This window comes from Pezoporus occidentalis, unplaced genomic scaffold, assembly GCF_034315485.1.
Source record: "Pezoporus occidentalis ecotype Australia unplaced genomic scaffold, CSIRO_AGI_Poc_V1 ctg437, whole genome shotgun sequence".
Classification (NCBI taxonomy): domain Eukaryota; kingdom Metazoa; phylum Chordata; class Aves; order Psittaciformes; family Psittacidae; genus Pezoporus; species Pezoporus occidentalis.
In genome coordinates this window covers 57,455-70,957 of record NW_026915766.1, presented here as the reverse complement: position 1 = coordinate 70,957, position 13,503 = coordinate 57,455, and the positions used below count along the sequence as shown (strand labels likewise).

At 58.8% G+C, this 13,503-nt stretch overlaps 1 protein-coding gene across 1 annotated transcript; it reads right to left on the bottom strand.

Moving 5' to 3' along the window:
- Window positions 1-288: 288 nt before the first annotated feature.
- UBALD1 (UBA like domain containing 1) lies at window positions 289-8,458 on the bottom strand. Its single transcript, XM_062634715.1, has 3 exons — window positions 8,178-8,458; window positions 2,454-2,513; window positions 289-1,424 (listed from the first exon to the last, which is right to left on the bottom strand). Exons 1-3 carry the CDS (start codon window positions 8,283-8,285, stop codon window positions 1,104-1,106), a joined length of 489 nt encoding a protein of 162 aa, XP_062490699.1. The 5' UTR covers window positions 8,286-8,458; the 3' UTR covers window positions 289-1,103.
- Window positions 8,459-13,503: the final 5,045 nt, after the last annotated feature.

Genomic DNA, 13,503 nt, shown 5'->3' with positions numbered 1-13,503 from the left:
CCCAGCCCTGCTCCTGGTGGGGTCACATACCCACAACTGATGTGGTGGGGCAGATCTGGGCTGGCTTCTGCTGGGGCTGAGCACTGGCATGCAACTGGCCAAAGGTGGCTGACAGTCACTGCAGGCTGGGACAGGCTGTGTGGAGCAGCACACAGAGCACAATGCAGCCAGCCCCAGCTCAGCGGCACAGCACACACAGAGCCACTCAGAGAGATCCTGAAACATCCCAATCCCAGGCTAGCCTTTGCTGCATCCCACTGCTGCTGCAAACGAAGCAAGGACACAGGGTTCAAAGCAGAAGAGCGTGTATTGCAAGCGGCTGCGGCGTGTCCAGAGGGACTTCCAGCCGCCAGGAGAAAAGAACAGAGGGGTTAAAAATGATCCCAGTCTCTAGGGTTACACTGTGTCATGCAAACAGCCCTGGGCAAACCCCATCCCAGGAGGGCAGGGGAGGATGTGCTGGCCCAGCCGGGCCACCATGGGTCACCCCCTGCTCCGCATTGTCCGGGCTGGATGAGAGGCCAGACGCCTCCCCAGGAGCTGGTGTCCCCCAGCCCTGCTCACCAGCGAGCATGGCGCATGCGGGGCAAAGGCTGCAGCCGAGCAGGAGCAGCCCTTGCTCTCTCCAGCCCTTAAAAAAAAACAAGTTGTGTGGGGTGTCTGCGTCTGCCCTCCACCTGCTCAAGTGGGGCCAAGGGATGGGGGGAAACACTCAGGCACAATCCACTCTGCCCAGTGAGGTGGCCCAGGGGACTATGAAGAAGGGACCGCCTCTGTAAATGTCACTCGCATGCAAACTCCGGTGTCCCAAAAGAGAAGGGGGCACTCCCTCCCTGAGCCCACAGAGGCAGCAGGGTCCCAGGTAGAGGGCACCACCAGTCCCATGTCCCACGCAGCCTCCTGCTGTCTCTGGGGAGCTCTGTTCAGCTCGAGGACAAGTAAAAACTACTTCAAACCAAACCCATGCAAGGCAGCTATTTGCTCGTGTGTCTCTGCGGCTGCCAGATGCCTGGCAGCAGAGTTCCTCTCCTCTTCGGGGAGGGGGGGGGGAAATAGATATTTATATGCAGGGGTCCCCACCGCGTTCGCTCTCCGCCGCGGCCTCATCTCTCTGCTTCCATGGTCACATTGGCCTTCTGTTCTGCTGTGGCCTGCTGCGAGACGGCGGCTGGCCAGCCCGAGGGCTGCGCCGTGGCAGCCGGAGTCCACATGCTCTGCTGCTGGCCAGGGGGGGAAGCCGTGGGCCAGGTAGAGTTGAAGGCCCCGTGCTGGGGCAGTGGTGGGGCTGGGGGTGGTGGGGAGGTTGCCATGGAGGCCACGGGGCTACTGCTGTTGAAGCTCTCGGAGGCCTTGAGGCGGGAGAACATGGTGAGGGCATCGGGGAAGTTGGGCGGCGTGGCTGGCGTGTTGGCAGGAGTGCACATCTGTGGGAAGGAGACACGGCATCAGGCATGAGGGAGTACCCACCATTGCCTCCCATCAGGGCCCAGCGCAAGACCCCTCTGCCCCCACTGCTGTGGCTCAGAGGGCCCTTGGACCTGTGCTCTGCTGACAACGTTGCTCACAAGCAGCAGTTATTAATGCTGTGGTGAGTGCTCCTGTCAAAAGGGCACAGATGGGATCTGCCTGTCCACCTCCTGCACTGAAGCAGGGACCCATCAACCCCACAGCTCACTGGTGCTACCCTGGACCTGCAGCTTTCTGGCTCAGCTCCCACCTCATGGGAGACTGGGCACACTCAGTGCCCTCAGGCACTTGCTCTGCACACTTACTGCATGCTCCATATCCCCAACTGTCCTGGAGAGTTAAATGAGACCACAGCAGCCAGCAAATCCCTAAGACATATCTGCTCAAGCAGATTATGGGCTGCCATGTCCTGAGAGTTAAGGAACCAAGTTTGGGATTAGCTGGCAGGCAGCATCCACGTGCATGCACGCTCTCTTGTGTTTACACACATCCATACACTGCACACGCTGTGCTGAAGGCGTGCTCCAGCTCAGTCGCTCCAGCAAGCACAGGAGCACTCACGAGCGTCTGGGCTGCAGAGTGGGAAGCATGCATGCATCTGCATGTGTGTTTACACACCTTATAGGGGGGCAGTGCTCCAGGCTCCCCTGGGCTGTCTCTGCCATGTTGGGGCTGATCTGGACCATTGGCCATGCCCAAAACACCCTCCATGAGATGTCCCTCCCCAAGGAGCAGCCCCAGCCTCTCTGCAGGTGTGAGGGCAGCCCCAACCATGCTGTCCCACTGTGTAGGACAGGCTATGACACCCCTATTCGCTCTCCAGGAAAACCTTCCTTGGCAGGCAGCTCTGGCAGTGCCTGGCCAGACCTCCCTGCCTGCTCTACTGGGGCTGTGAAGCAGCGAGCTGGGCATCGGCAACAGCCAGAAGCACCGGCCAGCTGGTGCTGTGCCTTGGGCGAGTGCTGCAGAGGTAGGAAATCACTTACCATCTGATGGTGGTGGCTGTAGGGGATGTTTGTTTCTTGGAAAAAAGCACTGAGAGCAGTCTGAAAAACAAAAAAGAAAAAGAAGATGGTGTTACCACCAGCACACAAACTGGGCACCCACCTCATCCCTGTGCACAACAGCAGGGCTTTGCAACACCCCAAAGATGATCCAAAACAGGCCCTGTGGGCTGGACCATGCCTGCAGCCCCCATGCCTCCACAGGAGAGTGCTGCACAGAGCTGCTCCCGCATGCCCAAGCGGGGACCCGCACCTGCTGTGGGCCTGCACTGTGGTGATCAGCAGTCACACCTAGTTGGGATCACTGTGCTTATTCCTTAGAAGCGGCCACTGCTGGAGTGGACCCCAAAAGGCATTTCACAGCTCACAACAATGCTCTGCAACCACTGTGTGCAGGGAGAGGAGGGAAGTGAAATCCAAACTCAGGAGGAACCAGTTACATGCATATCCTTAACAGGACGAGATCACAGTCATAAATATTCATACTGGGAAATCCCCAGGGCTGGAGCTGCAACAAATAGCCCACCCCATACACCAGAGCATTTCCAATCCAGCTGCAGGCAGGGTACGGTTAGGACTGACATCACTTCAGTTAGCTTCCAGTTAAGACCAGTAATAACCTGCTAAATGTGTCACATGCCACAGGCATGTGAGAGGACAAGCAGGGAGGGAACACTGGGAACACAGGCTGTCCGGGAAGGCAAACACCCAGCCCAGGTCTGGGAAGAGCAGAGGCAGATGGCACTTTGGGGGCACAGGAAACTGGGCTGACACAGGACCGGTGAAGGTGAAGCTGACTCCTGTTCAGACTTTAACTCAGAGCTAGAAAATAATGGTTTTATTTGGCTGTAGATCAGAGTTTATAGAAACGTTAAGATAAGTGGTTTGGATTTGGTTCTGGTTGGAGGAAAAGCCCCATTCAACCTTCCCCTTGCACCCTGCAGGTCTACAAGGCAGGATACAAGGCACAGAGCTGCAGCCAGGCACTGCCACACCACCAAAGACTTTGCTCCCTTCCTGCAAGCTGGTGCCTGGGGGTACCCAAGCTGCTAACAAGTAAAATACAGAAAAACCTAGAAAAAGCAGAGGCAGGTTGTACCAAACACCACGAAACGGCAGCAGCCACAGTCCTGCCACCACACACACACAGGGACGGGATGAATGACAGCAAGGCAGACCAACTTGCTGATCCAATGGAAAACTTCTGCCCCAAACACCCAGGCTGGCAGTCCCCAGGAAGGTGAAGGGGCTGTGCCTCCACCACTGGGGAGCTGGAGAGCTGGGGCTGGCCATTGGAAAAGGTGTTTATGGTTTCCTGGCTGAGTGGTGGTGAACCATCAGCCAGACCAGGTGGCAGCCAGGAGCGGTATCTGCAAACAACAATCCAGACCTGGGTGGAGAAGCAATTGCTGCTGTAGAGACAGCCAGCTCCCAAACCTCGGGGAGAGTGTACAACAGCTGGGCTGAGGAAGCTCTCCCCTGCAAAAGCTGTGCTTCTCTGTCTGCACTGAATAACGCAGTACCTGAACCTTGTACCCAGCCAGGCTATGATCAGAGAGCCCTCAGCACCCTCAGGCAAGGCCCACCGGGTTCCAGCAGCAGCCATACAGCAGGAATTGGGTCTTTGGCCCTGGAGACCAGCTCTTTGAACATGCACGGTGTCTAAGAATCAAGATAATGTCTAACGAGACATGGACATTTCTGAGGCAGCAATACCCCCACCCTGTTACCCTTTGTCCTGGGTGAGGTCTGATGTCAACAACAACGGCCCTGTCACTCAGACAAGAAAGGATTGTGATAAGAAAGGGGGGTAACAGCAAACAGTAAGCACGGAGAGGTGTGGTCACAGCCAGGTACCATAATCTGATTAAATCTGTTCTGTGCTCCTGTCTTCCAAGTGGCCTCATATCTGGGATTGTGCCATCAGCAGACAGGGACAGAGAAGGTCCCCACTGTTTCCCTGAGCTGCCCACCAATCCCTGCTGATGCTGGGATGAAAGCTGTGACCTGCGGAGGAAGCACTCCACCATCATAGGCGCCTCTGCCTAAAACACTGTGTCTCCTCCCCTCCATCTGCCCCTTTCCAAGCACAGCAGAAGCAAATCCTCTGCTCACTGCCCATGGGAAAAGCTGCCACCTACCCAGGGACCCAGGATCTGCAGCAGTCCCACCCCAAGCAGGACAGAGGCCCCTTGGTGGCACATGGTGCCAGGGATACACATGTCCCCAAAGCTGCTGATGCTTCCTGTCTCCAGCCAGCATCACAAATGCTCGGGTAACTGGTGCCACAGCAAAGCCAATTAACACTCCTCTGCTTGAGAAAGAGCCCGAGACACTCCTCAGCTCTGACCCTGCACCAAAGGCCCCATCACCCATATCACCCTGAGTGTGAGATGGGCACAAGCACCCACTCCCTGGCCACACTCTGCAGGGGACCAGGCCACTCTGTGTCCTCCCCAGGATACAAACCAGGAGCTCTCCCTGAGGCAGCTCACAGAGACCCTGCAGGGTGCCAAGAGGCACGTATTGTGACCCCGTGTCACCGGATGGCTGCAGGGGCTGGGGCGGAGATTAGTGCAAGGAGACCTAGGTGCTGCAGAGAACATGCTCAGCCTGGAGGAGCAGGACACCAGCCCTCTGCAGCCACTCAGATGGATTGCCAGGTGCTGTTTGATCCCCAGCCCAAGCTGCATTTGAGCCTACTCCATCTCGACTGCATGTATGAGCTGCAGCCACTGCCAGCAGAGGGGATCAGGCCCATGGTGCCAGAGCAGCCCTGGGGACACCTTGCCCTTGAGCCACAAAGAAAAGGGAAAGGAAAGCAGCTCAATGAAACACAAATACATTAGAAGAGGAAGTGGAAATCCAACCACGGACACAGCAAGCAGAGCCAGGCACCTGCTCCTGCTCTTCTTCTCCACACACAATCTCACTACACCGAACAGAGACACTTAACACCAGGAAAAAGGAAGGAACGGGTGGGTTTTCTCTTATCCTTCCCAAGCAGCCCCAGCAGCAATCAGCGCATAACAAAGCCAAATAATGCTCTTCTACCTGAGAAGGAGCCCAGTGCACCACAATGCAAACTCTGAAACGTCTCCCTGGTAGCCTGCTGGGTTTCAGGTACTTCCTGCGCTCCCTGGCTTCTTCCAAAAAGCCACCACCTGCAGTCCCGGAGGCCGAGTGCCAGCCTTCACCCAGAGACACTCCAAGTTGCTTTCTTTGGCCTGTAAACCTGCCCCTGCCATCAGCCATGGCACTGCTCCAGCAGCTGGAGGGCTGGGATGGCCATTCCTGCTGGCACCCACCACTGCTGTCCCTGGAAGCACAGCAGAACTCATGGTGCTTCAAGAGAAAGCCTGTCCTGGGTCCCTATGAACCAGGAGTCATGGCAAGTGGAACAGGTAATCCACACACTACCCATGTTCCCCGGGGACAGAGGGGATGCAAAATGAGCAGCTTTCTTATCGAGCCCCAGAGCATGGTACAGGCTCTGATCAGTTCACACTGTATCGAAGGCAGCTGTATCCCAGTTTCCTGATCTCCTGACCTGCTCAAGGTCCTGGATCACATTTCTTCCTTCCAAACTCCAGGTCTGCCAGGGGCAGCAGGACACCATGCACAGCAAACCCTCTGCAGCCCCCGCTAGTCACAACAGCCCCAAAGCACCACGAGCGCAGGAAAGCAGTCCCAAAACATCAGGATCCCACCAGTCTGAAGTGTTTCACAGTGGCCTCCCCTCTTGCTCCTGCCACTGACCCAGCACCTTGTGACATGCCACAAACAGCGAGCAGGGCACATGCCCAGGTCGGAAAGGTCCCGGGCAGGACAGATGGACACCAAGAGTGCCCCAGCCAGGATGGATGCACGTTGCTGGGAGAACCCAACTCCTGCTGTTTTGTCACCGGGCCATCCAGCTTGCCTCAGCTCCACTGTGCAGATCACCTCACTCTATGGTGGTCTTACAGACAGGAGCAACATCCTCAGTGTGCAAATGGGCTGCTTCAACTAACACTGCACCCCTGGAGCAGCGCTGTCAATGTGAGGAGACTGCTAATTTACACTGCCTTCACTCACACGGAACTTGCCTGAACTCCACCAGTTTACACTCGCTGCAGACACAGGCCAGCAGCATATGGGTACTACACAGAAAAACAAAAGCCTTGGAGTATCCCAGGAAGGAGGTGGGAGCAGGCTGGAGTTGGGAGACACCACCTCCCCAGCGCAGCTCCCCGAAGAAGGCATGCCCAGCGGCCATTTTGCAGAGGGAATTATCTGACCGTTGCACCAAAAGTGAGTGGGAACATGGTAACTGCTCATTGCAGCGTTTGTTTACAGCCCAGCTTCCTCTGAGTCATGTGAGTGCCAGGCCGGCAGGAGACGGCCGTTTGTACTTGTGCAACTCGCCAAACGGTGGCAAAGTTCTGCAGAGCCCTTGGGGAGAAAAGCTGCAACTTTTGTCAGCCGTTTCCCAGCGCTTCTGCGACACGCACGGCCGTGGCGGAAGCAGATCCCGCCCGTCCCAGAGGGCCACTGTCAAGCTGTATTAGTAAACAAAACCCCGAGCACGTTACGCATGCAACACTTCCACCCCCAATGGTGCTCCCGGCAGCGGGCCGAGGTAGTAAACGGGCACGACAGAAGGGAACACCAACTCGGCGTTCACTCTCGCTCCTGGCCACGCATGGCTTGACTTCGAAGGCCTCCTGGCCTCTCATTTAGCATCTGGGAATGCTGTCAGCATACGCAGATCGCATGGCGATGAACTGCCTCCACGCCTGATCCATCCGACACATTGCGTTTCAGAACAAGCCCCCGAGTGAGGCCCTGCCAGCAGAGCTCGAACCCACCCGGGGTGCTGCGGGAGGGGTGCCCCAGCCACAGGGACAGACACAAACTGAACCTCCCGATCTCCACACCGACTCAGACCTCCTTCTGCATCACAAAACATGAATTACAAAGGTGCCATTAGCATCATATCCACCAGCACCAGACCAGAGAGTTGCTAGGGCTGCACGAGGGAAACCCAGTCCTATTTCGAAGGAGCTCTGCTTGCTAAGGCCGCGGAGCCGCCTGCTCTCCAGCTCAGGGCTCTCTGGATGCACAGAGCACCCGGACAGGCCGCGGGGCGCTCCCCACCCGCGGCGTTAAACCCTGTCAATACCCTGGAGTATCCTGCCTGCGAGCAAGAGGAAAAGACGTCTGGAGCCAGGATGGCTTTGACCTACAAAGTCTCCTCTCCCACGGTTCCCGAGGACTGACTCCCAGGACAGGGACGTGGGAACGGCTGGGACGGGGATTTCCAGCGCACGGACCCACACGGGAGGCCCGGAGCGGGTCCGGAGGAAGGGGCCGTGGCCACGCTGGGCACCCGCGGGTTCCCCCGCCCCGCACCCACCCGCGCGCCGCCTCTCTCCGCCCCCCTTGCGGGGCCCACGCGCACGCAACGCGGCACGCTCGCAAAACCCCCGCCCCACACGTCCCCGTGTCATCGTGTGTGTGTCCCCCCCCCCGCCGCGGGCCCACGACACGTGCCGGCCGCCGCGCTGGGAGCGGGGATGTGAGGGTATTGGGGGACAGACAGACACACACGGGCACAGGCAAAGGCAACGGCGCAGCCCACGCTCACCGCGCTGCACGAACACACCCGCTCGGCCCCGAGCGCTCGGCGGGGGCCGGGTCCCGGTCCCGGGGCGGCGTCCTCACCTCGAACTGCCAATGGGCCGCCTGCAGCAGCTGCTTGGCCTGGTCGGCGGCACAACCGGCCGCCAGCACGAACTGGTTGATCATCACCTGGTGCTTGAGCTCGTCCATGGCCCCGGCCCCCCAGCCGCCCGCCGCCGCCGCGCCCAGCCCGCCGCCGCGTCCCCCTCTCTCACGGCGCCGCCACCATGGCGGAGCCGGCGCGGCTCACGCCAATGTTTACTGGGCACTGACTCACGGCGCCCGGCGAGCCCCGCCGTCGGCCGCCAGGGGCGGAGCGGGGACGGGCGGTGCTTGGGGCGCCGCTGGGAGTTGTAGTTCCCGCACGCCCCCTCTCCGCACCGCCTTTCCTCCTCCTGGACTACAACTCCCAGCAGTCCCCTCCACGTTTGCGGAGCAGTCACCGGGCGCCGGAGCGCTTTGAGTGACTAGCTACGCCGACCAACCGTCACCCGCGGCTTGCTGGTACCTGACCGTATATGGTCAACAACGCCGCTGCCACCAATGAGAGGGCCGCAGGGGCGGGCCAGGTCATGTGGGCGGGCGGGTTGGGGGCTGCGGGTGGTGTTTACAGTCGACCGCGTGCGGTTTCCTGTTGACGTGCGGGCAGCGGGCGCGGCCCACTGAGGGTGGGGGGAGGGAGGTAATGGCAGCGGCGGGGCCCGGGCGCGGGCCCCGGTAACGTTTAGCCAGGCGGCGCCGGTGTGTGTGCATCCTGCCGCCCTTGCGGTGCGCCACTCTCCGAGGCCTATCCGGGCCCGTCGCGGCTACCTCAGGCGTGAGCTGCCGCCCCCGCACAACCCCGGGGCCTGAGGTGAAGGGCGGGGGGCGGCTCTTTGGCCCCGGGCCCTCCACCAGCGGTAATAAATGGCGGGGGTTGTGCGGTCTCCTCTGCAGGGCTGTGCTGGTGTGAGTCCCGCGGCCGCAACACGTCCCTGACAGGCTGCCGTGGTGTAAGAGGAGAGCTGGCAGCGGGGAAAGGTTCTGGAAGGTGCTGGGGGGCTCCTGGCAGCATGAAAGGATCCTTTGAGAGCGGGGCATTGCCACAGCAGATGCACGCAGGCGCTGCAGTGCCCGGAGCAGGACAATGGTGTTGCTAAGTACCAGGAAACGATAAGCAGGCAGGGACATGCGGTTGAGTGGCGGGGGGGGGGTAACAAAGCAAGAGAAAGCGGATTGAGATGAAGGGAACCGCGGTGCTTATGAAGGCCTCCAGCCTCCTCCACCTTTACTGAGGGATTGTGGGCTCTTCCTGCAGTCGGGGGAGGGGGGGCTTTGCCTCACTGCGGGCAGTTTGTTCAATGACAAACTGATTCTGGTCAGTGTTTTCACATGCGGCTGCAGATGTTTGTGAGCCATGAGGATTAATGGCTGAAGCTCAGGCAGGTCACACGTTTGATCTGAGGGGTTTGCAACCTCTGCCGCTGGGACACATTGCCCTGGTGTTGTCTAACTTTGACTGCCTGGTACACCTGCTTTAGGAGCCGTGGAAGGTACTTCAGGCCTTGGAGGATGCCTGGACCAAGAGGCTTTCCTTCTTCACTGCTCAAAGTGAGAGTGCAGCTGTAGGGTCATGACAGTGGGATACATCAAGAGGTGACTAGCCTATTTACAAGGTCAGGACAACACAAGAGGAGATCTGTAGCAAGCAAGGTGTGAATAGAGCTGAAAGCCCCCAAATCTGAAGGATTATTTCAGTTGGAGATAACCAGGCATTTTTAGAACCCATGCAGTTGGAAGGGAGGAGGGCTGGTCCAGGCCCAGCAGGGCTTTTGGGGAGGGGTGCGAGCCATTTGGAGCAGGGCAGTGTTTAGGGAGGCAAAGTTCATGTGCTTGCCACTCCTGGTGAGGAGTAACTGCGTGTAGTCTCCAGGACACCTGAACCTTGTTGTTTTACATGTATCCAACAAACAAAGTGAGTGGCAGCACTGGGGAGGGTACAAGTGAGACAAAGCAACTTGCTTCACTGGCTAATAAACCCCTGAGCAGCTGAACTTTGGATGAGCTACTCCAGTGAGCGGCAGGTTTGCAGGCAAACATGCTGCCTTGTTTACACAGGCATGCTTGGAGCTGCCTCCCCAGCAGCGACGTCCAAGTAGATCCGTGAAGGGCAGGTGGTGGTAGCTGAGAAACATGTATAACAGTGGGAGGGTGGGTGTCCCTCCAGCCTGTGTCTAGTCACCAGGCTGGAGCTCTGTGGAGTCGTGCTCCCTGGGGTAATGCTCTGGTAACTGAAGTCTGGCTTCAGAACTGGTTTCTCGTCCAGGTTTTGCAGGAAGGAGCAATGTAGTGGATGCCAGCTGGGTCTGGGACATAGGGACGTGGCCCTTGATGGCAGGTATGCAAATGGAGCGGCAGGGAGCCTTGGGAGCTGGCAGAGGAGGTGGGCTCACAGCTGAAGGATGCCTCATCTGTCCTTTTCTCCAGGTCATACTGGAGAATGTCTTCAGCCTCACCTTTCCGGCTATGGATTTTACCCAGAAGCAAATAGGGCTGAGCTGGAAGGAAATGCAGGAGCTGAGGCCTCCTTGCCACCCCTGGGGCTCTGCAGAGTCCTGGGGGCAGGAGCCCTTTCCTGGTTTTGTTCTGCTCCTCCCCAGTGTGACCACTTTCACTCCACACAGTGATGGTACCCAGGGTCTCAGGCACCCTTGTTCCTCAAAAGCATGCTTTCATCCCACTGGGTTGTCAGGGCCTCCCACCTTCGTGCCTTACTCCCTTTCCATGTTCAGCATGGTGCAGGCAGGGTCCAGGGCTGGCAGCACCACGCTTGGGGGGAAATAGGGTCTCAGGGAGCCTGGAGGTGCAGGGTGAAGGGCATAACCCATGCCTGGTGCCACCACGAGGGTTTATGGGCTGTCATTATCACAGTGTTGAGGCTGGGGGACTGCTGCTCCTCCAGCCTATGGGACCCACTTGTGGCGCTGCTGGTTCTCCCCATGTGGGCTGGCAGGACAGCCCAGCCCAGCTCCCTTCCCTGAGTAACCCACTCTGCTTGCCCTGTGCTGCTGCGGAGGGACCTGGAGGACGTGAGTGGTGCAATATCCTGCCTTTGTGTGTGCCAGTGCCGCATCCCCCAGGCCGGGCGGGGGTGAGAGGGAGCTGCTGTTCTCTGGAGGTGCTGCCCTTCAGCTCCACCACTCACTGGGCACTGGGGTTTGGAGCGGAAGGGTTGAGCCAGGCACTGGCACGCTGCTGCTATTGTAGTTGCCTGTCACATACGTCTCACCGAGTGGGCCCCGCAGGGAGATGTTCTGCAGCAAAGGCTCTGGCCCTCCCAGATGACAATAAGCCCCTCCGGGGCCCGGCTGTTTCCTCTGAGCTCCGGAGAGCTGCGTGGCCTGGGAGGGACCTTCCCGCTGGTGGAGGTTCTGCACGAACAAAACCCTCCAGCCTCTTCCCTGAGCCTCAGTAGTGCCAACACCCCGCTGCTTGCTGGGACACCAGCTCTCCTCCTGGCTTCCCCGCTTAACCCTTATGATGCCACGCTCCCAGTGAGCGGCACCAGCAGCTGTGAAAAGAAAGTGACTGTTTCTGACACAAAAAAGCTCAGGGGACAGCTTTGGGGCGGTCACCTCCAGCTGCCTCCTTGGGCTGGGGAGAGCAGGATGCTCTTGGTGCCCAGGATGCAGGAGGGAAGGGAGAGGGACCCTCGTTTTCTATCCCTGTGTGATTTCCCACCCTTGCTCTGCTGCCTGGTGCAAACATGGCTTTTTTTTGCCCCTGTGCTCTCCCCAAAACTGGTTCCCAGCACAGCATGGGTTGACAGAGCTGGGGAGCCTTGCTGTGCCTGGTGTGCTCTGGAACCAAGCTGCTGGTGTGTGGGGGGAGACTGGGGGTCATGGGTTCACCATGCTCATCTTGGGGCTGCTGATGGCACACAAGTTGTCCACATTGTCCTGCTGCCTGCGCTTGTTCCCAGCACCCTGGAGCATCCCTGACCTGCCTGCACAGGCCAGGAGCAGCTCCAGAGCAGTACACGTGGCTTTGCTGGTCAGCAGACTCCATCCTTCCCTCTCTGTGCAGTTTCTGTCACGAGGAACTCTTGCACAGAGAGGCTGGTTGAGCAAGAGGCACCATCACCGCAGGTGCCAGCACAATCCTGGGCACACAGTGGGCAGCACCCAGGCACTGCCAACAGAGCCTGGGTCTTGCCTCTGCTGGGTGCAGGTACCTGACTCTCCTGGTTTGCTGGCAGGATGTGGCTGCTGCTCTAGATCCCGGGCTTTCCCCTGTCCTTCTCAGCCCTGCTGCACCACGGGATGCAGCAGAGCAAGGTCAGTCCTCACCCAAGCACCTGTTCCCTCTATGGCCCATGCCTCATATGGCCCTGTTGGTGCAGAGCTGCAGTGCTCTGGGTGGCCGCAACTGCAGGGGCAATAACTACCCAGCAGCACATTTCCCTTCGGGTTTGTTTGCTTATTGATGCCGGGTGTGTTTCAGTTTGTGTTTACAGACAGCAAATTCCACACACTGATCCTTTGTTTGCTATCACAAACCTTTCCATGCCATGGGGTTGGCTCTTGCAGCGTCCTGTCTTCCTGCACCCCAGCCCTCTTCCCTGCCCTTCCCTTGCTTCTGAAGCCAACTGAAGAGACTGCATGTGCCTCCTCAACTCCTTTGTGTCTCCCAAGGATCCCCAAATCCACTGCTGGGAATTGGGTCCCATGTTCCTCTGCAGTGTGGGCCTGTCTGCAGTGCATGTGCAGGGAGGTGCCTCTTGGCAAGCTGAACCTGGGCAGCTTTTCCTGCACCTTTACAAGAGCTTGGGGACCAGAGGGGACAGAGCTCAGGGCTGGGACATTGTCAGGAGCTCTTCTGTGCCTCTTCCTCCACACCGTCCTCCTGACTGTTGTGCATGTGAGACAGCCTTCAGTTATTCCCCACTCTCCTGTGCTCTCACATATGAACCACAGACACCTCTGTTCACTTTCCTGAAGGGATTATCTGCAACAAGAGGAACCAGGCGAGGTTTCCCCATGTGAACATCCTGTGGTCCTGTGGCTTGGGGATGTGTCTGTTGTCTGCCTCTCCTGCTGGCAGCCACCCTCACCCAGGACTAGCCCAGCTGCTGATGCCCAACTCCCGGGAGGTGCATGGCTACTGCAGTTGGCCTGTGCAGTCAGTCTGCAGCTCCCTGCACACCCCGTCCCAGCACGGACTTGGGGGATTCACCGCGTCCTGGTCCCCAGCAGCCAGCGGGAAAGGAGGCTGGTGTACCAGCGGGTTAATCGTTGCGGGCGCTGTGCAACACAGCCTCCCGGGGCTGAGCTGCCCCGGCCGGGCACCCTCAACGTGATTCCTTCTCCTTGCTTTGCTTTTGCACCTG